This window comes from Penicillium manginii (genome assembly GCF_028828005.1).
Source record: "Penicillium manginii strain IBT 31320 chromosome Unknown utg000004l:1.0-7231830.0:1.0-7236170.0, whole genome shotgun sequence".
In the NCBI taxonomy this organism is placed as follows: Eukaryota; Fungi; Ascomycota; class Eurotiomycetes; order Eurotiales; family Aspergillaceae; genus Penicillium; species Penicillium manginii.
In genome coordinates, this window is record NW_026643105.1 from 5,388,670 (window position 1) to 5,412,446 (window position 23,777).

The 23,777-nt window shown below is 50.7% G+C and overlaps 9 protein-coding genes across 9 annotated transcripts; 3 read left to right on the forward strand and 6 right to left on the reverse strand.

Annotated features, from left to right (window-relative positions):
• Positions 1-232: 232 nt before the first annotated feature.
• Positions 233-1,523, reverse strand: N7533_005706 (uncharacterized protein; the record flags this gene model as incomplete). Its single annotated transcript, XM_057102356.1, is given in 2 exon segments — positions 233-1,230; positions 1,241-1,523. The coding sequence occupies 2 exon segments, from the start codon at positions 1,521-1,523 to the stop codon at positions 233-235; spliced, it is 1,281 nt and encodes a 426-aa protein (XP_056961986.1).
• A 396-nt stretch (positions 1,524-1,919) lies between these two features.
• N7533_005707 (uncharacterized protein) lies at positions 1,920-3,612 on the reverse strand (the record flags this gene model as incomplete). The annotated part of the gene is made up of 2 exons (XM_057102357.1): positions 1,920-3,396; positions 3,458-3,612. The coding sequence occupies 2 exons, from the start codon at positions 3,610-3,612 to the stop codon at positions 1,920-1,922; spliced, it is 1,632 nt and encodes a 543-aa protein (XP_056961987.1).
• Positions 3,613-4,177: 565 nt separating this feature from the next.
• N7533_005708 (putative ubiquitin-protein ligase E3 component (UBR1)) lies at positions 4,178-10,717 on the reverse strand (the record flags this gene model as incomplete). The annotated part of the gene is made up of 3 exons (XM_057102358.1): positions 4,178-4,445; positions 4,511-9,193; positions 9,240-10,717. 3 exons carry the CDS (start codon positions 10,715-10,717, stop codon positions 4,178-4,180), a joined length of 6,429 nt encoding a protein of 2,142 aa, XP_056961988.1.
• Positions 10,718-11,458: 741 nt separating this feature from the next.
• On the reverse strand, positions 11,459-12,027 carry N7533_005709 (cytochrome b-c1 complex subunit 9; the record flags this gene model as incomplete). The annotated part of the gene is made up of 5 exons (XM_057102359.1): positions 11,459-11,521; positions 11,622-11,670; positions 11,744-11,809; positions 11,915-11,934; positions 12,019-12,027. 5 exons carry the CDS (start codon positions 12,025-12,027, stop codon positions 11,459-11,461), a joined length of 207 nt encoding a protein of 68 aa, XP_056961989.1.
• A 337-nt stretch (positions 12,028-12,364) lies between these two features.
• N7533_005710 (putative RNA binding protein Pym) lies at positions 12,365-12,973 on the forward strand (the record flags this gene model as incomplete). Its single annotated transcript, XM_057102360.1, has 1 exon — positions 12,365-12,973. The coding sequence occupies one exon, from the start codon at positions 12,365-12,367 to the stop codon at positions 12,971-12,973; it is 609 nt and encodes a 202-aa protein (XP_056961990.1).
• Positions 12,974-13,799: 826 nt separating this feature from the next.
• hem14 (oxygen-dependent protoporphyrinogen oxidase) lies at positions 13,800-15,817 on the reverse strand (the record flags this gene model as incomplete). Its single annotated transcript, XM_057102361.1, has 3 exons — positions 13,800-14,681; positions 14,745-15,443; positions 15,512-15,817. The coding sequence occupies 3 exons, from the start codon at positions 15,815-15,817 to the stop codon at positions 13,800-13,802; spliced, it is 1,887 nt and encodes a 628-aa protein (XP_056961991.1).
• A 559-nt stretch (positions 15,818-16,376) lies between these two features.
• N7533_005712 (Zn(II)2Cys6 transcription factor domain-containing protein) lies at positions 16,377-18,147 on the forward strand (the record flags this gene model as incomplete). The annotated part of the gene is made up of 4 exons (XM_057102362.1): positions 16,377-16,436; positions 16,507-17,046; positions 17,102-17,260; positions 17,338-18,147. The coding sequence occupies 4 exons, from the start codon at positions 16,377-16,379 to the stop codon at positions 18,145-18,147; spliced, it is 1,569 nt and encodes a 522-aa protein (XP_056961992.1).
• A 449-nt stretch (positions 18,148-18,596) lies between these two features.
• On the reverse strand, positions 18,597-20,108 carry N7533_005713 (mRNA-binding protein NAB2; the record flags this gene model as incomplete). The annotated part of the gene is made up of 2 exons (XM_057102363.1): positions 18,597-19,629; positions 19,699-20,108. 2 exons carry the CDS (start codon positions 20,106-20,108, stop codon positions 18,597-18,599), a joined length of 1,443 nt encoding a protein of 480 aa, XP_056961993.1.
• A 1,741-nt stretch (positions 20,109-21,849) lies between these two features.
• N7533_005714 (cytochrome P450) lies at positions 21,850-23,661 on the forward strand (the record flags this gene model as incomplete). The annotated part of the gene is made up of 3 exons (XM_057102364.1): positions 21,850-22,009; positions 22,077-22,641; positions 22,770-23,661. 3 exons carry the CDS (start codon positions 21,850-21,852, stop codon positions 23,659-23,661), a joined length of 1,617 nt encoding a protein of 538 aa, XP_056961994.1.
• Positions 23,662-23,777: the final 116 nt, after the last annotated feature.

Genomic DNA, 23,777 nt, shown 5'->3' on the forward strand with positions numbered 1-23,777 from the left:
GTTCGTCAATTGCAGAAGGGTGAGATCCCCCGTCTCTCGTGAAGGTTAACAACCTTCGGAAGAGGAGCGCCCACAGCCTCCGTTGTTTGGGCATTATACTAGTTCCACCACCTCAAGCGGGCTTGAGGTGTATTGTCTTCAATTATATTGCTAGTAACTTAAGAGCATGAATAATAGAAATCAAGCCGATTAGAACATCAATATCCTCATTTGAAGCATAGCGTAGCCAATATCAACGCAACAGGACACCCCCATCAACACTCCCCTGGCTGATCGGCCTAATAGCCGCTCCGGTTGATCCAATGCTCCGCTGCGCAACGACAGTGTACTTCTCTCCCAGCCGCGCACTCCACCGTGCACTTGCTGGATCTGCCATCGCAGCATCTTCAAGATCAAGCTTCTTAGCACCCATCTCACAAATACAGATCGAATCAATGGGGATCTTGTCCGCCCAGATGAATGGGATCTGACCTGTAGAATCTCTGGCATTTTCTTCATGGTGGATAAGGTCTGAAAGATTGCGAGGTATTGTCCTAGCTTCATCGATATAGTAATCTCGATATCTGGCTAGAAGATGCCTAGCATCGAATTCAATGCGCTTGGGCCCACCCTTGTGTTTTGGACCATCTCCGCGTTTTGGCTTCGGTCGGCCGCGGACATAGATTGTGTTGACCAGTGTAGCATGTAGTAATAAGGGTCGAGGTTTAGGCTTGCGTGCGAGGGCTGCTGCATATGAATCCAATCTCGTTTCTCGAGTTACTACGAGGTCTCCCTCGGGAGATTCCTGTCGTTGTGAAACATTGTCCTTGGTCGCTAGATCTGGGCAGGTAGTGGAAGGCTGAACATCTTTCTTCGGGGCGGGGATGATCGCGTCTGGCTTCTTTTCGCCCTCTCCTATAATAAATCCCGCTTCGATGAATTTATCCCGCAGCATAATGCAGAATGGATATAGGCGACCAGTGGGGTCAACGGGAGAAGCGTGTAGGACCGTCGCCGTCTTAGCACGTGGCAAAGCATGAAGGGACTCTAAGGAAACCGTGAATTCGTTTGAGTAACTGGAGGTCGCAGGACAAGATTCAGAAGGCGTATCCACGCTGCCGGAATGCTTTGAGGAAGATTGCTTGGTCCTTAAGTCGCCAGCCACACGCTCTGCCTCACGCATTAGAGCGCGAAGATCTAACGAGCGGAAAAATGAAATAGCCTCATCGAGCCGCTCTTTTTTTCGGGAGACTCATAACACCTAAAGTCAGATGAAGAGTTCCTAGTGGACGCAGGGCGCCATGGGGGATGAGCGGACGTAATATGTCTTGCTGGACTGCGGAATCTTGGCTGTGAGGCAACTCTGCGGCCGGCACAGGCGGATAAGCCGCTTTGAATGCGGCGACAGATGTCTCAAGTTGCGGGAGAGAAGCCTCATTCACGAGTGGCAGACACAGAAAATGCGTCAGAGGTGGCCTCTTTTCTGGACGTGGATTCCGATGTTGGGATTTGGACCCGGACGCGTTGCGCTTGGCCTCCACCATGACTGGTTGACTCAGTGTTGAAAACGAGTTGCATATAAATGAGAGCTTGGAGTTTAAATGTATGGGCAGAGGAGATGGCCAGGTCGGCCGATATACGCTCATCTGGTATAGTTCGAAAGAACGATTGACGTGGACAATTCCAGATGATGGCCCTCACCTGAGGCAGGTGGCTAAGTTGATAGACGCACGGACCCACATTTGCTATATACTCTTTGATCTTTGTTGAAGTACTAGTACCTATTCTGGCTATAAGGTCACCTTTTATTGGCTACCTAGGTACTGGGATAGTAGGGTATATACTGCATTTAAATAGCGAACATCTTGAAGAGCTCTCCAAGCCCAACTCTGAGATTATCTTCATGAAGAAGAGCCCGGCGCATCTCATGTCCTACCAAATCAATCTTTCTTACGTCCTTCAAGGACCGACATCACATCCGATACGCTATTCTTGTCACCCTTCTTCTTCTTAGGCCCACGCTTGCGCTTTTTAGCACCTCCTCTTTCCTGGCCGTCGCCGTCATCGTCAAAGTCAAGGAGAGGCCCATCCTCTTCTTCGCCATCCTCGTTTCGACTTCCACCGAATCCCATATCCATATCTGCCGCGTCCATCGCGTCTCGTCGTCGTGCTTCCTCGAGAAACTTCTTTTGTCGGAGAGCGGACTCGCTGGATTCGCCAGACCCTTCTGCTGAGGGTGATGTTTGTCGGAGAGCGGCTGCTCGTTTCAGGGCTGCCATGATTGTAGGATCTTTCATGAGAGGGTTGGACTTGTCTTCTGGTTCTTCTTCGATATCTGCAGCAGATGTGCCGGTACTGAAATAATTTCGTTTGGGGGCTTGCTTCTCGCCTTCGAGGCGTTTCCCGTCCTCTGTTAAATCCTTTCCGTCTGACTTTTCTCCGCGTTTTTCTTTGGTCTCGCCTTCTTCATCTGAAGACGAGTCATCGTCGTCTTCGATCCCGGCAAGAGGATCGTAGTCCGCACCAACGCCTGCGAAGATGTCATCGTCGTCGTCATCGGGAGTAGCATTAGCGGCAGCTTTGGCGGCAATTTCGGCGGGCACCTCCATCCCCCAGGGCTTAGAATCCTTCTCGGACTTAGGAAGTTCAGAAGAAGGCGCTGTTTCGCCCGGCTTGTCAATCCAGCGCACCTTGCGCTTGGTATTGCCTTGCGCATCGGTAATAACCAAGACCTCCCGGCGTCGACCATTCTCTGCAACCTCCACAAATCGCTTCTTCTCTGGCTTGTCATCTCCAAGCTTCTTGAACCGGGATCCCAGCGTAGACTCTGGCGGTGGACGTGGTGCGGCGCGACTAGCCTTAAGTTCTTTCAGGATCTCGTCGCGAGTCTTCTTGCGCGGCGGGGGAGGCGCCATAGTGCCCCTTTTCTTCTCCTTCTGTTCCTTCGGAGCAGCCGTAGTCTGCTCCAGTCCCTTCTCTTCCATTAATCGCTCGAACTCTTCTTCGGCCATTTCGGCAGAGAGTGGTTCCTCCTGCGATACTGGTTCCGGTTTCTCGGCCGCTTTGGAGACATCCTCGCCAGCTTTAACTCGTTTGAGGAGTGTCCAGTCCAGTCCCTTAATCATATGTGTGCTCCCAACATCACCGCCAACGCCAAGCTCCGTACAGAGCTTGTCGAAAGTCGCTTGGTCGATTTGGCCTAGTTTCACCATCTCCTCGAGCGCCTTGACGCGCTTCTGAAGATCGTCTGGGTTCTCGTCTTCGGTGTTGCGCTGTTGTGCGCGATCTTGATATCCTTCCGGAAGCTTGCTCCCCTTGGGTGCGGCGGAGGACTTGAATCGCTTGGATGGTCGGTCGTCAGTTTCGCGGCGTTGCTCGGCGAGTTGGCGCGCAAAGTCTATTCCAGTCACTGAGCGTCTGGAAGTGCAAAAAAGTATTAGTTCACAATGTACAAATGCTTTTCTCGGGGGTGACATACGGGGTCATGGGGATGCTGGAGCGCATTCTCGAGCCCAGGAGCCCACCCGGGGTTGCGCCGCCGGGAGCAGCATTGCGAGCTGGGGTGCTGGACTTTTCGGCTGATTTTGAGGATGAGTTTGCCGCCAGCATCCGGCGAAACTGCTCATTATTCATTGTCGCGATATTGGACTCGCTCGGAGCTCAGAGTTGGGTATGGAGAGGGACGGGGGAGGTCGAATTTGAAAAGGGCTTGGCGTCATGCGATAAGAACTTGAGCGGTTATCACAGCGGCCCGTTCCAGCCTCATATCCCTCGAGGTTCGTACCTTAGTAGTTCGTTACCTAGTATCTGAAATAGTTATAAACCTAGAGAGGTTTCTAATTTCATGGATGAGATTCGATCGATAATACTTAGTACTAGTACTACCTGTAATCTTGAATAAACGATGTACGTGAATCCATGATGGTCGTATACTACTCGCGCGAGCATAGTACTCCAAGGGCTATCACTACAAATACTATGGAGTACCTAGGTAGTAGTAACTAGTAACCACGACCTTGGGAGATGAGTCTTTCAAACTTGTAGGCACCCGGACGAAATAAAGTAAATGAGGGAAATCTTGGAATGAGAGAATAAAAAAATAGCACGTAACCCAGTTCCGGGCGCCTTCAGATATACAATATATCCAGATCGAGATCAAAAGAAAAACTTGAACCTGTCACCGCTTTTATGGAATTCGTTAAATCGTTTCCCATCCACCATTGTTAATCTCCGACTCCAGTTTACGGCTGATAGTCGCGGGAACACTGTGTGAAAGCCAGACGTCGCGAAGAAGCTTGTCGTATCGCTTTTGGTTGAGGATCAGTTGGCGGTTGCGGCGGAGGCCGGGGTCAACCTCGCCGTGTCGATCCAGGTATGGGGCAGTGTGCCAGGATCCGTTTTGGTTGTGGAGGTAGAGAACTGTGCACTTTCGGATATTGATAAAGAGACCGATGTTCTTGCCGCACCTGTAATTTGGGGTATACGTCAGTGATCTGATATATGAGGATTTAGTTGGGATTAAATAACTTACTTCTGGACATGCTGGTTGCAACCGCCCAGCTTGTTGTGCATGCAGCATACTGCCTGCGAGCAGAAGATATCTCCACAGAAAAGACAGATGCTCGGGTCGCTGAGCTCCTTCTTCGAGTTGGGGCAGCGGCGACGATTTGCCTCCTCGATGAGGCTGTCAAAGTGCTCAGGCAGACCAACGAGCTCAAAGATGGCGGGGTGAGGGAGACTGGGCCAGAGACGGTGATCTTCGAATCTAATACCCGAGCGAGATGCGTTCCAGTGGAAGATCCAGCCCGAGATTACTGTATCGAAGGAGTTATTGCTGGTCCGCGCGGGGTTGATGGACATGAAGATTTCATCCAGGGTAGGCAAGTGCAGAGCCTTCGTGAGTCGATCCAGCTCGGGCGCATCCATGTCATTGAAGCCGGTGTTGGGGAAATCGACACCATGTTGGACGTGAAGCAAGATTACGCACTTGCGCAGGAACGTGAGTGCGTAATTGGAAACGAGGCGTCGGAGTGCAATGATGACATTTGGAGTCGCTGACTCTTCACCATCCTTGACGTAGCCACTCTCAGCGGGGAAGGAGGATCCCTCAGCGCGTCCAACGGAGTTTGCCTTAAGCTCAGCCACAATGGAATCGAAGAAGTGTTTGGTAACTGCATAGCCCTCGCCGGCGACATCTGCGCCAGGCAGATCATCCTCGTCCTGCTTGGAGAGCTCCTCCTTCAGCCCCAGAGGCCACAAAATGAAAGTGACGGCGACCTTGACGATCTCGGCCACATAGCACATTTGAATGAGATGACGAACGTCGATGTGAAGAACTGGAAGCAAGGAGATAGAGCTTTCAGCTAAGAAAACAAATGTATCCATGGCTAGTAGGGGTTCGATGTTCCTAACATCATTGAGAAGTGGAGTCCCGTTAAGACAAGGGTGTCCAACAAGTAACTGGCAGATCTTTTGCCTGTGCAGTTCCTGGTACTCATTGTTCGGGCGGCTCTTTTGCGGGTTGCTAGAGACACATGCGACAGCAGCATATGTGAGTGCAGTCTCCGCTAGAACACGCAAATGAGTCAGTGTCAAAGGAGGAATTCTCTCCAACAGAGTCGACCCGGGATCCGACTGAACACCACGCTGGGCGATTTCAACAGCCGCAATACTCAATCCGAAGCTGCGAATCAAGGAGTCTGTGTGGGCCAGCTCATCCGAATTCATATTCTCGGGAGTGCTGCTGAATATGGAGTTGACATGGTTCATTTGGATGGTACTCTTGAGTCTCCTGACAATCTTCATGAGTTCAAAGATTGGTCCATCAGCAGGGGTCACAGCCTGTTGCAGCGGACTTGACGGTGACATGTCCTCAGTATCTGGGAACAGACCTGGCATAGTCGACCGAGTTGATTGCAGATAACCCGACACACCACCCGACAAAGCAGGCGAGGACAACAGCTGTGATATCTTGGAAGAGAGCGGAGTGACCAATGTTTTCGATAGGTAATCCTTGAATAATTCAGAGTATGGCTGTTGGTATGTCTTTTCCTTCTCGGTCATGAGAACGGGATAATTCTGAGACTGACTTAGGGCTATCTTCAGTCCAGTATTCATCAGTTCATCAAAGGACGAGGAAGTGTTTAGAGCACCAGGGTAAGACTCTTCTTTGCCCTTCCAAATGATCGGGAGGAATGCATTGCCGAGAGCCTTGCACAAGGGGCAAACAAATTCCTTCAGCACAATGTTTTCGGGATGTTGGCGGGCGATTTGCTGGTTTTGGCGTCGTTGCGTCGCGTTGTTGTAGGCATCGAAGCATGAGAAATGCATAATATGACCACATCCTGTAGTCACAGGTCCTCGCAAGGTATTTCGGGGGTTGAAGCCTTTGCTCAATCCGACCTTGTTACTAATAACAGTACCACCAGCAGAATCAAGACGGCGTATCTCGGTTCGATTTTCGCCGGCAACGCCAAAGGGTCGAATGTCTTCAGCAGACCTGTCAAGGCTTGCGGGAGTTTTGAGGGCTTCACGGATTCTGTCTGAATCTCTGATATCGGTCTGTCGCAAGATTGTACTGTCTTGGATCATTGCGAAAGTACCGTATAGTCGGGAATCAGCCGTTTCTTCTTGACACCTCTCCTGGCACAAGAGACAGGTACCGCTGGGGTATTTCCAGGTTTTGGTTTCATGAGAAGCCTCATCAGACTCAAGGTCACTGAATTCCTCCTCACCCCAATCGATATCGCCTTGCTTCTCCAAGAAGCTTTGCTGTTGCTGTTGGAATTGCGCCATGACCTTTGCATTTCGCGCAGCAGCATGTTTCCTCTTAGCTTCCTTTTCATTGTCGATGTCGATGGCTGGAGAGTTTGTATCGATGCGATCAAAGGGGAATTTTAGGGAAGCCGTTGCAGTCGCGTAGGTTCGTGGTGACTTTTGCCACAGTCGCTTGAGGATATGACGGATCTTAGGTCCACACGAAGCAAATTCGCCTGTGACAGAGATCTTCTCAAGAAGACCCACAATAGTCAAATTACCAGCGGCAATCTCTCTCGTCTTGGTGAGAGCATGAAGGTTGAACGATCGCCCTTGTTCTGTTTCCATGTCACCATCCCGAGGATCATCCTCAAGCACCGATGCAAGAATGAGATGCAATAGAACCTGGAGGAAAGTTTCCACGCGCGTGGGCGGGATGGAAGGTGTGCTTTGTTGGGACACAAGCACATATTCCAGGCATTGGTGCACAATCTGCGCAAACAACATAGTTCCGGTAAATCGAGGAAGATCGGAGAAAACGCCAGAGCTGATGGGTCGAAGCTTAGGCTCAAAGACAATGTCGGACGCGTTCTTACCGGTCTTCTTGGCCATCCACTCCTTATAAATATTTTCCGCTTCATCGCGCTGGTTCTTTGAGAAGTGGGTACTATAAGGGTCTACTAGATCCAGATACTCCTTTTTCAACTCGAACTTGCCAGAGTCATTGACACCCTCGGGGAAGTGGAAATGGGTGACTTCTTCTAGTACACCTTGGAACATATCCGAGTCTTGTAGCTTATCGTTCAGGCGAGTAGAGAGATCGGAGAACGACAGGGGCTTGAAGCACAAGACGTGGGCAATGTCGCGACTGATTGTTTCCTTTGTCGTGTGAATGTCGTCATCAATTGCAGAGACAGAGGTTCGATCAGTTAAGAGGATAACTAGGAGATGAACAAACTCCTCGGCAACGTCGATGATTTGAGAATCCTCGTAGCCAGGCCGGGGAACATAATTGCGGAACATCCAGTCAACGATTCCGAATCGATGCGCGATGGAGGCAAGGACTCTGCTGGGGTCGCAGGTCACCAACGCAGTTTGGAGAAGGAAGATATCCCGGTAATAGGCGAAGTTGCGAGATGAAACACCGCGATACTGGGACATCTGGTGCCGAAGGCTGAGTCCATTGCGAACCCACATACCGGCCTTCATCTGTGCAAGCCAAGCACATACTCTAAGCGGGTAATCAATCATGATCAAAAGGAGATCTTCTGGCCCAAGGGCGAGGAGACTATCGTCGATGGACTGGTTGTTGGCGACCTTGGCAGCATGAAGATGTTCTCTGGCAGCCTCTGCAGCTTCGAAGAGAGTGCGACGCATCACGTCGCTACTGATTCCTCGACCGCACTCGACCAGCCATGACAGGGTGTAGTGAATTGCGTGGTGGAAACTAATAGATCCCTTCTCGACAACAAATTCGACAACCCGGTGGCAGGGAACTTGACCGGACGCACCAACCTCGAAGTCAAATGGCTGCAACGTTTTGAATCGGATCTCTTCTTTGATTTCTGCTTGGTCGAAGCGCTTGCGCTCAACACCAGCTGAGTGTAGGACCGCAGTAATAGTAGTAGTCTTGATTGCGCGTAACAGATTCTCGCCATTGTCAATCTCAGGGCTCCGGAAAGCTTCGCAGAACTGTTGACAGAGGCGGTTGATTTCGCGCATGAGAATGGAGGCGCTGATCCAGGCATCGGTTTCATATTCCACATGTTCACCCACCGCACGCACATTGGGACAAATACCCTGTGAAAGTTTGACGAGATCGAGGAATTGGGGGAGATATTGCTCCTCAGTGCGAACGCGGTGCTGTACATATTCGGACTGGAGGAGGTAGCGAAGATCGAGGAAGAAATGATAGAGACGTCTGTTCGTGACCGAGCCGGCATCAAACGCTAAAGTTGCATTGGGGTTGACAGCGTGTGGTTCTTCAACCTGTCTGGTGGTCAAGAAGGTGTATAAAATAGACATGACTTTAGTGAGGAAGTTCCCGCGGAGGACGATTTCCTCCGTGATAGACGGAGTGGTCAAAAGTTGTAGGGAAAGGTTGACAATAGAGTGGTCCGGCTCTCTGTCTGCAATAAGATAAAGCTGAGCTAGCGCTGTATAGAGTGCAGAAAGACGAAGACCCATGATGCGCTTGAATTGTGGCACATTGACAACTGTGCTGATATAGAGGTCGCGAAGATCAGTTCGAGTCTTCTTCCACAACCTCAGATCATAGAGCACGAGCCAATCCAGACGGGTGCGCTGCCACAAATCTTCATAAGCAGCAACCTTCTCCCCAGGAGCATGTGTCGGAGGCTGCACTTGCCAGTGGCTCTCCGTTCCTCCGGGCTTAGGCCTAACCACGTGTGAAGGTGTTCGCGGAATAGGGACATAGCTGTTGGGGTTGGGCGGTTGACTCCCCGCATCAGCCACCGGTGCCTCTTCAGGGGGGGTTCTGCTGCTCTGGTGTCTCATCCAGCTCTTGGGTTGCCGCGCGAAGAGGAGCTCGTCCTCCACGGGCTAGGTCGGCCAGAATCCGCTCTGCGAGAGCCAGCTCTTCTTCGTCAATGACAGTCCCGTCCATATCCATATCACCATCATCATCTCCAGGGTCTTGAAGATGGGCGAGCGTAAGCTCCATATCATCGTCCTCGTCATCTGCATCATCATGGGCCTCCACATAGTCCTCGTCATCTTCGTCTGGGCCATTCTCATCATCGTCATCATCATCGATACCGTCATCCACAGCTTCATTAACCTGCACCACGATTTGTCCGTGATTTGGTAGCGAAAGTAGGACAGGGCGGCGTCTAGCATGTTCCGCAATCTCATGGTCATCGATACCCTTCATGCCGATATCTTCATTACAACCGCCACTTCCCTTCCGCCATGGACTGAGGAGTTCTTCGCAAATAGCCTGTCGGAAGATTTCGTTGTCCTCCAGAATGCTGCAGCCGGCAATATCGGCGAGCCATTCAACTATAGTTCCACACATTTGTTCACGGAACGTGTCTCGGGCAGAACGCACAGTGACCGTAACCTTTATCTGTTCTATGACGCGCGACACGCCGAGTAGCTTCTGCAAATCCTTCGAGTACTTGATGACACTACGGCCAATGTCATTCGTCTCATGGGCGCGTGCGATACCGAAGCTCTCGCGCTCACGGCATGCACGCGTGACCTGGTTGGACACATCGCGAATGGTATGTTTTTCATCGTTCCATAGTAATAGAGCAAATTCAGGTTCTTCTTCTTCTAGGTCACCGGCACCATACCAGTTTGGACGCAACCGCGAAGCTTCTTCATCCGCTTTGATTCCTTCCACGGTTTTCGGCAGACGCAATTGCTCCGGGGAGCAAGAAATGACATCACAGAAGTAGTCCAACACGCGGGAAATGGTCAGCCGAATCGAAGACAGGAGTTCGGATGGAAGCTCAATCTTTTTGCGCTCCTTTTCTTCCTCGTTGTCATTGTCCGTATGAATCGCGCAACAGAGCGGTAATCGCCAGGCCTCGTCATCACCGCAATCACAGCAACCGCAGTTCCCCGAAGATAGAGAAATTTGATATTGATGGCCGGAGTGATCGGACGAATCGAAGCAGCGGCTGCACAGTACACAAGTGTCGTCCGAGGCGCAGGTCAAACAACGATAGGTAGCCTCGCCAGCACGGAAAATATGTCCGCATCGCTTGCCCCGCGCGGCCTCGCTGTACTCTGCTCCCTCGCGAGCACCCTGGGACTCGGCAAGTTTCCAGGAACCTGTCGGGGCACCATCAGGAAATAGGTGGTGTATCAGTTCCTCATTGTGTCCCACGAGCGACCGGAAAAGAAGCTCTAGCAAATCCCTCTCGGCCTGCGGGCCATATCGGTAGCCGTGCTGCTGTGGCAGTCGTAACAGACCATCGCCGAGGATCCTTTCACACTCTGCGAGCATGGGCATGGCTTAGAGGGTCGAATATAAATCGAGAGGACCTGCCGCTCGTCTGTCACGGGTGTGAAGGTCGAGAGCCGTTGGCCCGTAAGGCGGAAGGTAGTCTGAATCGGGAGTACCGAGCGTATCGAAATCTTCCAGGATACTCGAACCAGTTGAAAAGAAAACCTCCCGCAATGGTTAGGCAGGTACTAAGAATGAGCGCAGTGTCAGAGGATGTCAAATGGTTGTGTCTTCAGTCTGCTAGACTGGACGATCGTAGTGGGGGGGAGGAGGAAATACAGGCGAGATGTGGGCCGATGAGGTCGAGAAACACGATCAACCTTGCCACTAAGCAATCGTCTTGTTGAATAGCAGAAACGAGAAGTGATAGGCGGAGATCGAGTTGGGAGAGATGAGAAAAAAGGTGGTGCTCTGAGGGGAGAGAAGAGAAGGAGGGTAAGGAGGGTTATGGAGGATGGAGCACTGGCATTTTTACCTATGACATCGGCGGAGCGGTCTCGCTGATGCCCCAACGCCACAACGCGATCACCGCAGCCGCTACGGGCCTACAATACATGCAAATGCAGCCAGAAAATATTCAAGTCAAATACAGATTTCCGTCTATCGCGTACAAGCCCGCAGCTGGAATAAGTATAAAATCACAAGGCTGCGGCAATTGAATTCCCCATTCGCTTTTCCATCACGACTTCCCCCCTGGCAGTCCACCTATAGACTGCAGGAATTAACCTCATTTGATCATGGGCGGATTTAATCATCATCCTCCTCCTCGGCCTGGACGAGGTAACGGGGCTTGATGTCCTTCCATTGGCGCTGAACATGGGGTTAGCAAGATATCCGTACGATGGTCGGGCGATCCGGGAGATCGGGACGACCGAGGTAGTCGGGAAAGAAGAGGAGCGTAAACACATACACCGGCGTTCCAGGAATCCCAAACCTTGTTGGAGAAGGTGTCAAAGGAGCTATTGTGCAGAAGTTTGGTCAGAAGTTGTTGCGTGATGTGGAAGGGGGCGTGTTCGGTTGGATGTAACGCACAGCTCGAAAGCGAAGGCACCGGCGAAGATGGTGGTCAGGAAGACCGCATTCTTGCGAATGATGGACCTAAATTATGACAAGAGACGACGGTTAGAGAGAAAAAACAGGTGGGGGTAATTGCGACTGCAACCGCGCCGAAATGGGTTCGAGAGTCGGGGGTGGGAGACATGCTGGTAGATAACGTTGGAGATCTGTAATGCGCGCGACAACGAGTTAGCTCAGAAATTTCAAACTGCAAGGAAGGCATTGTAATCGAAGGCTCGAGAAAGACTTACGCCGGCCATTGTGAATGAGTTGTGCAGACAACGAGGTGGGGAGTCAAGCGGAGGGATTGAAGAGTTGAAGTTGGCTGAATTCGCTGAGGACGAAAAGCAGCGGGAATTCCCGGCTCGCTGATTGGCCGACCACATGCCTCCCTCCGGCCATCCGTTCACTGCAATTGTGCTTTGTTTTTTTGTACCCTTGAATTCCTTTCCAGGACTCTCGGCAATTGCTCTGTCGGAGGGGAAATACTGGTTTCTACTCAGATTGGTAGATTCGAATAAATCCGATCATCTTTTTCGCCTTTCTTCCTTCCTCCCTTTTCTCCCATCTCCTCTCTCCGCCATTTCATCCTCGACCATGTCGACCAACTCTGGTATCACCACCGACGCCACAACTGGCGAACGCTATATTCCCTCCTCGCTTCGAGCAGACGGGTCGAAACGCCGCGAGATAAAAGTGAAGCCGGGATACAAACCCCCAGAGGATGTGGAGCTCTACAAGAACCGTGCCGCCGCCGCATGGAAAACTCGTGGAAGAGGTGGGGTACCGGGAGCCGAAAGTGTGAGCAGCGAGGACGACAAGACCGCTCAGACCGCTGCTAGCAACAAGAACGCCAAGCGCAGGGAAGCCAAGCGTAAAACCAAGGAGAACGAGGCACCGAACAGTCCCACCGAGAAGAAGGGTGTTGAGTCGGAGAACTGGCGTGTCCCCGCCCCGAAGAAGGATGAACAACCTGCTCAGGAATCCGTCGACGTCGAGGCCGAGAAGGAAAAGAAAGCTCGCAACTTGAAGAAGAAGCTTCGTCAAGCTCGCGACCTGAAGGAGAAGAAGAGCCTGGGTGAGGCCTTGCTCCCCGAGCAGCTGGAGAAGGTCATCAAGATCCAAGAGCTTGTGCGACAGCTCGACGTCCTTGGTTTCGATTCCAATGGCGACAAAAAAGATGATTCCGGCAAGGAGAATGCTTGATCAAACAATCTTCTATGTGGTGCCTCCCAGCACCACTATTTTCACCCATCATAGGACGCCATCAGTGTCACACGCGACCTAGACGGTGGCAGATATGCAGCGTGCTATTACCACCAACTGAAATTCATGTCTGAATCACCCTGCAGATATGCAGGTGCTTTTTGGCATTTGTATTACAGTCAGTAATCAACATCGACCAGTCTCAACCGACACCTGCAGTTTCTGACGTACTGTCTGGTATATTCAACGGCGTGACTGGGCAATACGCGACACTCCGACGATTCGAAATCCTAGGTACCCCGAAACTGAGCATTGGATTCATCTGACGCTTCTTTTTCTTGAGTCGGTTTCAAAATTAGAGAGACATTGTCGGAAATGAATCACCCATGCATGTTCACTTTTCCCAAACCGGCGCAACAGAACCGCAGTGTAATGAACCAGATGGCTACTATTATGTACTATTGCTATAGCGCTAGTGCCTCAACCCGATGGCATCAACTTGGGCATCCACGCCTACGCATGTACATAGTTTCTTCCGTCTCTTCTTCTCCCAATCTGATAACTTTCGTTGTATGTTACCACACGTTCATCGTGGCGTCGTGCCTGAGCTCCTCACGCGCAGTAATCAACCGAAAATTTACATTTGTCTATCAAGAATTTATTTCAGTATCGAGTTCTGGCTTTCGTCCTATGCATGCCTCCTGTCACTGCTTGCCTGATTCTATCGTACATAGTAGTATATCTACATCTTATATTGATAGCTTGTGAACTACCATGGCATCGAGGTTTTAATCCAGGGCTTTAGCCCCGTTCCACACCTCTTGAATTAGCGGGGTTGCACGTCCACGATTCGGATTGGCGCTGTTGGTATACCACCTTGCATGTCCCAGTTCTCGCAGTCAAATGCCAAATGATAATCCTGATCTGTGTGAGCAAATTCAGTCATCCTAGGTGGAAGTTTGTACCCGACACCATATGTTGCAGCCATTATGCCCTGTTTGATACAGTCCCCGACACCGACTCCGTTGTACCAATTTCCAGTAAGGACAAGTCTCTGATCGAAATCACGCTTGACCGTCCTGGACAGCTCATACATGCGGTCCAGGTGACCCACAGTATATTGAGGGATGGCATCCTGTTGCAGTCGGGCTCGCGCAATAGCAGGTTTATCTGTGATACCAAGATGCCGCTTGAGCATGTTGCATGCCATACTGATGGCAGTTTCATGGTCTGGATAGTCGCCGGGTCTAAAATGGTCCCAGTAGTGACCACCCATCATCACAGTCAGTTTGGTACCCTTGGCGGTGTCCTGTTCGACGGGTTGGCTTTTAATCCGCCATGCACCGGCTCCGGCATCTTCGCATTCTGCTATTTCCCTGCCGGAACTGGACTCGCTAGCGAATATAACGCCTAGTCCACATTCCTGGTTCTCACTAGCGGGAGTGGAGCGCGGGATGAGGTATCCAAAACCACTCCTGGAAAGAAGGTTGGGGTTGGAGTAATAAAGATTGACGACCATGACAGTGGTAGCATAATCGAATGACTTGAGTTTCTGGATCGTATCACTTGGCAGCCTTGGGCTAGAATGCCCTGCAACCACAGGGTGGTTCGTCGATTGAGGCGGTGCGGCGAGGATTTTGGTCAACGCAGGGGCGGGGATAGCGGCGATGACATGATCGTATGATTCCTGGCTTTCAGGGGTAGAAACCTGCGATTTATGTGAGATCAGGTGAAATTTCATGACGAGTTCGAATTGGCAAAATCAACTCACCTCCATAGGGCTGTAATTTCCTGGCTTATGTGAGATCGTTCGAATGTCCGCCTGGGTTTTGATATTGACTTTGTCCGATTTGCTCAAGGCGGAAACAAGTCCATCGACGAACTGTTGCATGCCACCTTTGAAAGTAAAAGTACTAGCGGAGCCACCCATTCCGCAGAGCCCTGGAAGCCTTTGGCCGATCGTCTTGCCTGAATTTTTCATTCTTCCCTCCACAGCCATCAAGGAATCATCCATCGGCTGGCTTTTTGTGCGATTCCATGCATTCATGATCATACTATAGATAATGCCGTTGCCTTCGAGATTGCGAATAGGACCTAGTAGAGTTTGGGCACTCAGTTTATCAATATCTCCCGCATAAATGCCGTGCATCATTGCGGAGACAAGGTTGTCTGCAACTTGGGGGTTGAAACGACGTGAAATAAAACTCGAGACGGATTCATCTTTCTGCCATTCGTCGGGCATGCGAGCAGGCTTGATGTGCTCAAAAAGAATGGCTGGAATAAGTGGTCTGAGCAAAGGCTCCTGAATGAATGACCGAAAAATCATCGCCAAATTCTGCATGTAGCTCAAACCGGGGATGGGCCCAGGCAAACGAACGAGATGATCGGGATAGTAGATGTACCGATTCATTGCCGCCGAAGATGATTTCGATGTAAAGATTAATTGATCGCCCAGTCCAATTGAGTCTGCCTGTATAGCAAAAAGGTTAGTCCTCGGCTTTGTATTTCCAGGGTATTCGCGTGCGTGGTGAATCTAACCATTTCCATGATGCACTCCCCTGTTGCCTTCGTCCATCTCAATGTGCGTGGGCCATATTCAAATATCACTTTGCCGTCATCAACAGTAATTTCTTCTGATTCCATCCATCCGCCTAATTTGTGTGATTTTTCGTAGAGTGTGATGCCGGTGCATTTGGGGTCCCGCATAAGTTTCCACGCGGCTGTCAGGCCGGTGATGCCACCTCCGACGACAGCAACATTGTAGGCGCGTCGCTGAGAGGTAATTGCGGAGATAAGAGGTCGCTTTCCGGCTCGAAGTCCATACGAGGCGTAAGGTAGGGGCATTTCGGCGGGGAAAAAAAGACCCAGAAGGTCCCAGGACGTGCGGAATTCTGGGGTAGTCGGGGCGGGCAGCTTCCGTGAATCGTTATCCTGAGGTAGTAACGTGACCTCCTCTCAAAAAAAGACTTGGAGCTTCTGGACAGAGGTTGGTCACGATTATGATAGTCATCCATATAACTATATATCCATGATCGCGCTTATTGGATATTATTGTGCTGAGGTTTGAAACCATTGCCAAATCTAGACAGGGTTGATGTCAACTTTGACACAGTATTATGGTTAATAAAAGCTACCCTGTAGTAAGCGGCCGAAGCTACGGAGTAGTGGTGATCTGCTATAAATTTGATACTAGCTCAGGGCTCTATATCAATACTAGCAAAAATAGATTTAGTGTCCATACTCGTACATGGTGGTGAGTTTCGGTAATTACCACCTGTCGGAGTTTGCGTGGTGAAAAGTGAAGATCGCCGTGTGGGGCTGACAGTTCGGATGGTTGACAACCTTCCACGCCACCAAAATATTAACTCCATCCACCCCTAGTCTCGGATATTGGTTTACAGACATGGGTGGCATTCCCTTCCAGTCCAAGGGGTGCCAAACATGTAGAAGCCGAAAGATCAAGGTGGGTAGATCATATCGCCTCCGCTCTAGTGGGTTTCAAGCCGACGGTGCATTGCTAATGTAGAGCACAGTGCGACCTCCAGCGACCAGAATGTGCACGGTGCCTCAAGCGTGGTCTTCCCTGCTCAGGATATGACAAGGATCGAACTTTTGTCCATTATAAATCCGCAAAACGGTTAGCAGCTGCATCTCAAACAGGGGTGGCGGCAGCAGCAGTACCCCAGTCGTCTGCCCTGGAGATTGCCCAGAATGTGCCTCTACCCGCGCCTGTCAATTCCCACCCTGAAGCTCGTTCTCAAATATTTTCTTCTTTTCTAAGCGCCTACTTCCCCCTCGATACAGTGGGACTCGTGGGCGCTGATGTATGGTATCATCTGATCACCGGCTTTGCTACTCTCCCTAGCAGGACCGGTACATCTACATCATTATTGGACAAATCAATGTGTGCAATGACCTGTGTTGCTTTAGGCCAAATAAAGCAAGACCAGCAGCTCATATATTATGGAACCTCCCTCTATAACGCTGCAATAAAACACATGTCAAATATGATACACCGAAATACCCCCAACGAAGAACTTCTTTACGCAACCGTGATTTTCCAGAGACTTGAGGTGAGCCTTTCTCAAAACAGTACTCCTTGAATATTACCAATATCTCATCTTACAGCCTTTCTTCTGTATGCAGCCCTTATTTTCTCCCCTTGGTATTGAGGCCTGGATTGCCCATTCCGAGGGAACGAATGCCTTTTTGAGGAAATGCCATCGTGATGCCCCAAACAACCCTCTAGTCGATTCAATATATCAGCATCAAAAACTCTTGGGAGTGGTATGTCAAGTATTTTATTTTTTCATACTATTCATCATACTATTCAAGTTGCCATATTTCTAATCAAAGCCCTGCAGGCGGACCCATTGAAGTCCTCAGAGACCGCCAAGCCCATTGCCGGTCCCTTCGAGATATACGCAGCATTCAAGCCCATTCTCGCCGGCTTTAAGCGGCTGAATAATCTCAGTAGTCTCGAATACTGCGAGAAACTGCTCAGAGATTGCATCTCCCACAAAGATAATATCTCTGCCTGGTTCGCCAGCATAAAGCCATCACTTGGCTCGGAACCCACTCCCTACCCAAACTTCAAGTCAACATGTGCACATTTGCCCGCAACAGATGCAGTTTTCGGTCCCGCATATCATTTCCCTGATCTAAAAAGTGCCAGGCTCCATATTCTCTACTGGACGGCATTATGCCTCGTCTACCCAATGATATACCAGGCCAAGATGCACACCATGGCGCACGCCGGACGCCCTAGGACCATGGATCCAAACACCGACCAGGACTACATGCTTTGCTGGTACTATGCAGACGAAGCTTGTCGAGGCATCCCGTATTGCCTGACGAATACCGAGGAAATATGGGGCGCCCAGGGTGTGATGTTCTCCATAGCTCAGGCTTCAATGGTCTACAGCAATACCAGATGGCGAGAGAAATTCATGTGGTGTCAAAATGCCTTTACAGCTATAGAGAATCTCGGGTTTGGACTTGCGGTCTGTCTTAGAGAGGCTGCATTGAAACATTGGTTCGTCTCGGAGGTTACACATGTGATGGCGACTTCGACACTTCCATTGAGAAATGCGTCACCGAAGACACCAGTGCCGTCAACGGGTGAAGAACCGGGGACACATCTAGAGGTACTTGAGCTATCGGCTGATCCTTAGCCTTTACATCAATGATATAATATGGAGATACTTTCGGGGTCACCAAATGTTCTATATGGTTATTGCTATAAGTATTATGCATAGTATTACAACTACTAAAGTATAGGCACCCCAAGGCTGAGTGCCAAATCGCCCAAAAAAGTAGTGGGGGTTTGTACAGACACCTACTACCCGACGAGTTGAGGACCTTGGTTATATTGAGCACCTTGGAAGTCATGCTACGTCAAGAAAAGATTTAGTCGAGTCTATAAGGACAAGCAGTGCTTGTGGATGATTCTTATTTTCCAAGCAGATCAAGGGGATATCTATGTACAGGTAAAGGCGGGGCAAGCAAATGCATCATCAAGGTATGAACGCCCTCTCCATCCATCCATTCATCAATTTCACATTGTACACAAAAATATTTTCCGCGCAGGCGTCGTGACCAAAGGATATCAATTGAGGCGTAGTCACGCGATCAACTCCGGATTCTGGGAGTCATCGCCATCGGGTTTAATAAGTTCTTCTGGCCCATCCTCGTTGGCGACGAATTTGCGGTCGCTAACGTGGCTTCCAGAGTTCGGCGTCCAAACCTTGTCGCCAAGGTTACCTCGCTGGCCTTCGGCGTGCTTGTACGGACATGTGCGGTTCATACACGGGTTAAACTTGCAGGCTGTGTCCAGATGGGTGAATTTGCAGCCTTCGGTCTTGCAGTCGGCGCCGTTTTTGCAGAGCGGCATGCTGGGGTGCTTGAAGTGGCAGTGCGGGTTTGTGCAGTGAGGGAAGAATCTGCACATCTCTTCGGCCTGGTGGACGGATCGAACGGCTGGTGAGGGATGACGACCTGTGCATTTTCGGTTCTTGCAGGCACCTCCAAACGAGCAGACGTCAGAGACATCGACGGATGTGCCCTCGGGCGCGGCGGGAGATTGGTGGGCAAACTGGCAGTCGGATCGTGTGCACCGGAGGTTAAAGCGGCAGACGCCCTCGGCCTCGCCTTGCGTGCTTGGCGCGCCATCCATTGCTGTATCCATATCGGCATCGGTTGCCTCTCCACCCTTGTTGTGCTGGTTTTGTCCGCGCTTGTTGAAATTGCCACCTCCACGTTGACCCCGCTGACCACGCTGAACACGGTCAAACAACGAGCGACTTTGCTGGCCGTTCTGGAAAGCCGGGTTGACGGCGGGGGGAACGAATCCGGGCATGAGCTGGGACATCATTTGCGCTTGTTGTTCCAGCATCTGCATGAGCTGCATCTGGTTCTCAGGGCTCATCATGTTGCCTTGCATTCCCATGTTCCCGCCCATTTGCCGACCACCACGACCCATATTATTTCTAGCACCCTTCATTTGGCCTCGAGCGTGACCACCGATGCGACCATTTCCTTGGTTTCCATGAACACGGTGAAGCGCGGAGTCATTTCGATCCAGATTGCGGTTAATTTGGTTCAGCATCCGCCCTCTACCGCCTCGTCCACCGCGCATCGCTTTCGGTCCGGTTGGTCTGTTAGAAATAGTCAGCATTGTGGTCATAAGGTAGAAAGGATCAATGGATCCGAGAATAAGTACTTACACTGAGTCGCCCGCATCACCCATCTCGGCATCTCCATTCATCTGGAATCCAGGCGCCTCGGGGTTCAGACCTGCGGGAGCGCTTTGCTGGCTCTCGGCGATACCGTTCGATCCCATGCCTGGTCCTCTATTAATCTGCTGGTTCAGCAGTTGAACCTGACCGAAAAGCCAATTTGAAAACTCGAGAGCTTGTGTGTCGCCTTCGTCCAGGCCCAAGAAATCGTTTGAAAGCTCATTGGCGAGCTGTTCTTGTGACTTGCCATTAATGAGCATGAGCACGATATATTCGATCAAAGCAGACTCTTGGCCGTCATCTGTACTCCAGCCCATCTCGACCAGCTTAGGCTGGATGACGTTGGCAACAGCCGCCGCGAGGGGCGAGTCTTGAGTGATGGTCGGGAGAACATCCATGTTGGGCGAAGATAAGATGCGAAGGTGTGTAGGTAGGAATCGGTCGGGGCAAGAAGTTATCAACGGCGGTTGATGCTTTGCGCCACCGAGATGAAACGGTTCTTCGGCCGGGATGGTGTGAGGAATGGCCGAAGGATTGTGAGAAAGGAAAATTCGTGCGCTTTAATACACTGGAGATAATTGGACTTGGGTGGCGATCTGGTCGAAAGGCGATTCAAATCTTCGTTAAAAGGTTGACGCGACAATGAAAGCTTCAATGTCGGAGGAGGACGAATTTGGAAATGCGCCAGTTTGTGTCACGTGGGCGGTACAAAGGGTGCAAACAACAACATCGCCCAAAGCGGAACTTGAAGCGGCTCCTTGTTTGTTCGTTGTATGCCTTGAAACACTCCAACTCCATTTTTTAGCTGACACCAAGGGATAAACAAGGGATCCAAAGAAATTTGGCATCTATGGTATTGTTTGTTGGTTTCCCCTCTTGATCTTGGTTGATTTTCAAGTTTTTATGGGGCTGCTGAAACTTGAAGCCTTCAAGTTGGAAAACCATTATATATTAATATTTTTAGTCGTTGCAGTATTAGCAACAGGTACTACCAGGTTGGATGTAGTAAAGTATACTATCTCAGTATCATGAAAAATATCGAGATATTTCAACTTGGAAGGTTTTTGTTTTGTTTCTTTCAACTACTAGTAACCTCAGGCTTGGAACTTGGATGTTGTATGCCTACCTAGGTAGTACAGTACAAGAAGTATACTAGTACTTTTCCCCTAGAGGGCCCTCCTGACCTCCAAACATCCAAGGTTCAAGTAATCAAATTGTCTTTCACACAAAGAACTTGAAACTGCAGTTATGATCGACTCTGAGTTAAACAGTATGCAGGGTATTCTCGTGGACATGTCCGACATGGATGATTTTCCGACACGTCTCCACAGTAGCTGCAAGCCTCTCAGGCACCTGGACCGCGGGATCACGCTGGAGCCGCTCTAATGGTGCGTACTTTGTGTACACTACATAACTATTCTGCAATGTTGGGTGGTCACTGGCAATAGTAGGCACCTGCACAAACTATGTATTGCTTGGCCAAAAGCAATGATGCTGATCTCCGCACGAGAATCACCCCATGTGAAACCGGCTAGCCGAGGTCGTTCTCCACATATTCCATAAATTATACGCGGACACGGACACGGACATGGATACGGCTATGAGATATTTCCCCCGGATTGCTGGACCGTTGACGAGGCCGTGAGATAATCTGGGGGAGATCCACAATAAGGCGTTGCGTTAATTGAGATGGGGACCAGTAGATCGAGGGAGGCCTGATTCTGACACTACCTCGAATGGAGGGGTGTCGCGCTATCCCAAGTAGATGAAGTCATCCGGCGGGGCTCGCAAGCACCTCGCAAGGATACCTCGAAGAAGCCACTGAACTTTAGCTTTGTGGGGAGATATACCAATGCCGCCATAGGGCGAGTGCACATCCGGTGGACCCCCCCGTGTTGCTCTTTTATCCGGGGAGAACTGGGCCCATGCCGTCTCATCCCAAGGGCTCCAACGAATCCACCCAACCTTACTTCGAGTCACCTCCTTTAAATACTGAGGCTACCCCTCCTTCGCGTTGCCGTAAGAAAACACCGCTAAGACAATTGTTGGACGCGCCCTTTGAGTCCTAGAAAAGCTCTTTAAGCAAACTGCCGACCCCTTTCAGGACGCCCAAGGTGACAAGGGCACCTAGAACCCACCATGATTGAGGACCTCTTGACGGGCAAGATGCCCGGACAGGCATTTCTCTGGACCGTGTCGCTCTTCGTTGCTGTTCTCATTGTCCGTAAGCTCCAGGTCTCCGCTCAGATCTCTCGTCTTGGGGCTCGAGCTCCCAAGATTGCGTTTCGTCTGCCTTATGGTACGTCATCTGTTCAACTCATCAGCTAGATTTGATTTGATACAGATTAGCTCACCATTCTCACCAGCTCTCGACTTCATTTACAAGGGTCAACAAGCCAATCTGATCCATAAGGATATCGAATTCTGGGATGCTTCAATCACCTCCGCAGGGGGTCTGCGAAACTGCAAGACTGCCGAGCTTGATGCAGGTGTCTCCACTCGCGCGGTCATGACCAAAGATCCAGAGAATATCAAAGCTCTTCTGACGGGCCAATTCGCCGATTATGGCAAAGGTGAGCCCTTCCATCGCGACTGGAAGGAATTTCTCGGCGATAGTATCTTCGCCACAGATGGAGAACTCTGGTCCAACTCTCGCAAGCTTATCCGCCCTATGTTTTCCCGCGATCGCATCGTGGACACCGATGTCTTCGAGAAGCATGTGCAGAAACTCATCCCACTCTTGGGAGGTAGCACTTCGCCCAAGGGGGGCCGAGTAGTCGATATTGGATCCCTCTTCTTCCGTTATACCCTCGACGCTGCAACAGACTACTTGCTTGGCCAAGGCACAGACAGTCTGGAGAATCCTGCCACGCGGTTCGCTGAAGCATTCAGATATGTTCAACAGCGGCAGGCCGAGCTTTTCCGATTCGGGTAAGTCATATCGATCTTGTGCGACGTTCAGATCTTGTGCGACGTTCATAAATCCCCCGTCATCGAAAAGTCTATCAAAAAAAGAGGAAGATGACTCAATTGACTGACCTCAATTCTCACAAAAACAGAGTCTTCAGCTTCCTCATGTCTCGCACCGAATTCCGCCGCAACCTGAAGATCATGGAGGAATTCATCCAACCATATATCGAAACCGTCCTCGCTCTCTCCTCCGATGAACTCGAACAAAAGCTCTCGAAGCGCGAAACCTTCCTCGACGCCCTAGCGCGATTCACCCGCGACAAACAAGTCCTCCGCGACCAACTCGTCGCCGTCCTCCTCGCCGGCCGCGACACAACAGCCGGAACCCTCTCATTCTGCTTCTCCGAACTCTCCCGCAACCCAGAAGTCGTCGCGAAGCTCCGCGAAGAAATCCGCTCGCGCCTGGGCGTCGGGGAGACGGGCCAGAAACCCACCTATCAAGATCTCAAGGAAATGAAATACCTCAACGCAGTCATTAACGAAACCATGCGCGTTTACCCCGTCGTTCCATTCAATGTGCGCTATTCACTGCGCGACACAACGCTTCCTCGCGGCGGTGGTCCAGATGGCCAAGACCCTGTCGGTGTTCGCGCAAACACGCGCGTGATATACTCGACGATGTTGATGCAGTGTGATCCAGATCTCTATGACGGTCCGGACTCGAAGAATTACTTCGATCCGGGCAAGTGGATTCCTGAACGGTGGGTTTCGGGCTGGTCCCCGCGTCCGTGGCAGTTTGTTCCTTTTAATGGGGGTCCGCGCATCTGCATCGGGCAGCAATTTGCTACTATCGAGATGGGGTACACGATTGTTCGGATCTTGCAGGCTTATGAGCGCATTGTTGCGCTGCCGGTTAGCGGGAAGGACAAGGTTGAGGATCCGATTTTGCGATTCGAGATTACGCTTAGTCCTGGCTCGGAGTTGAACTGTGTGTTTGTGAAAGAAGGAGAGGAATTTGCGCGCAGTTCCTCGCAGATGTAGGCTGGGCCTTTCATCTCGAATTCGATTATTGTAATTTGCTGAGTTGTTGGTGGTTTGGCTCGGGGGACTTGACTTGGAATGTTTTACCGCAATGCTGTTGGAAGTTTGGGGAAAGG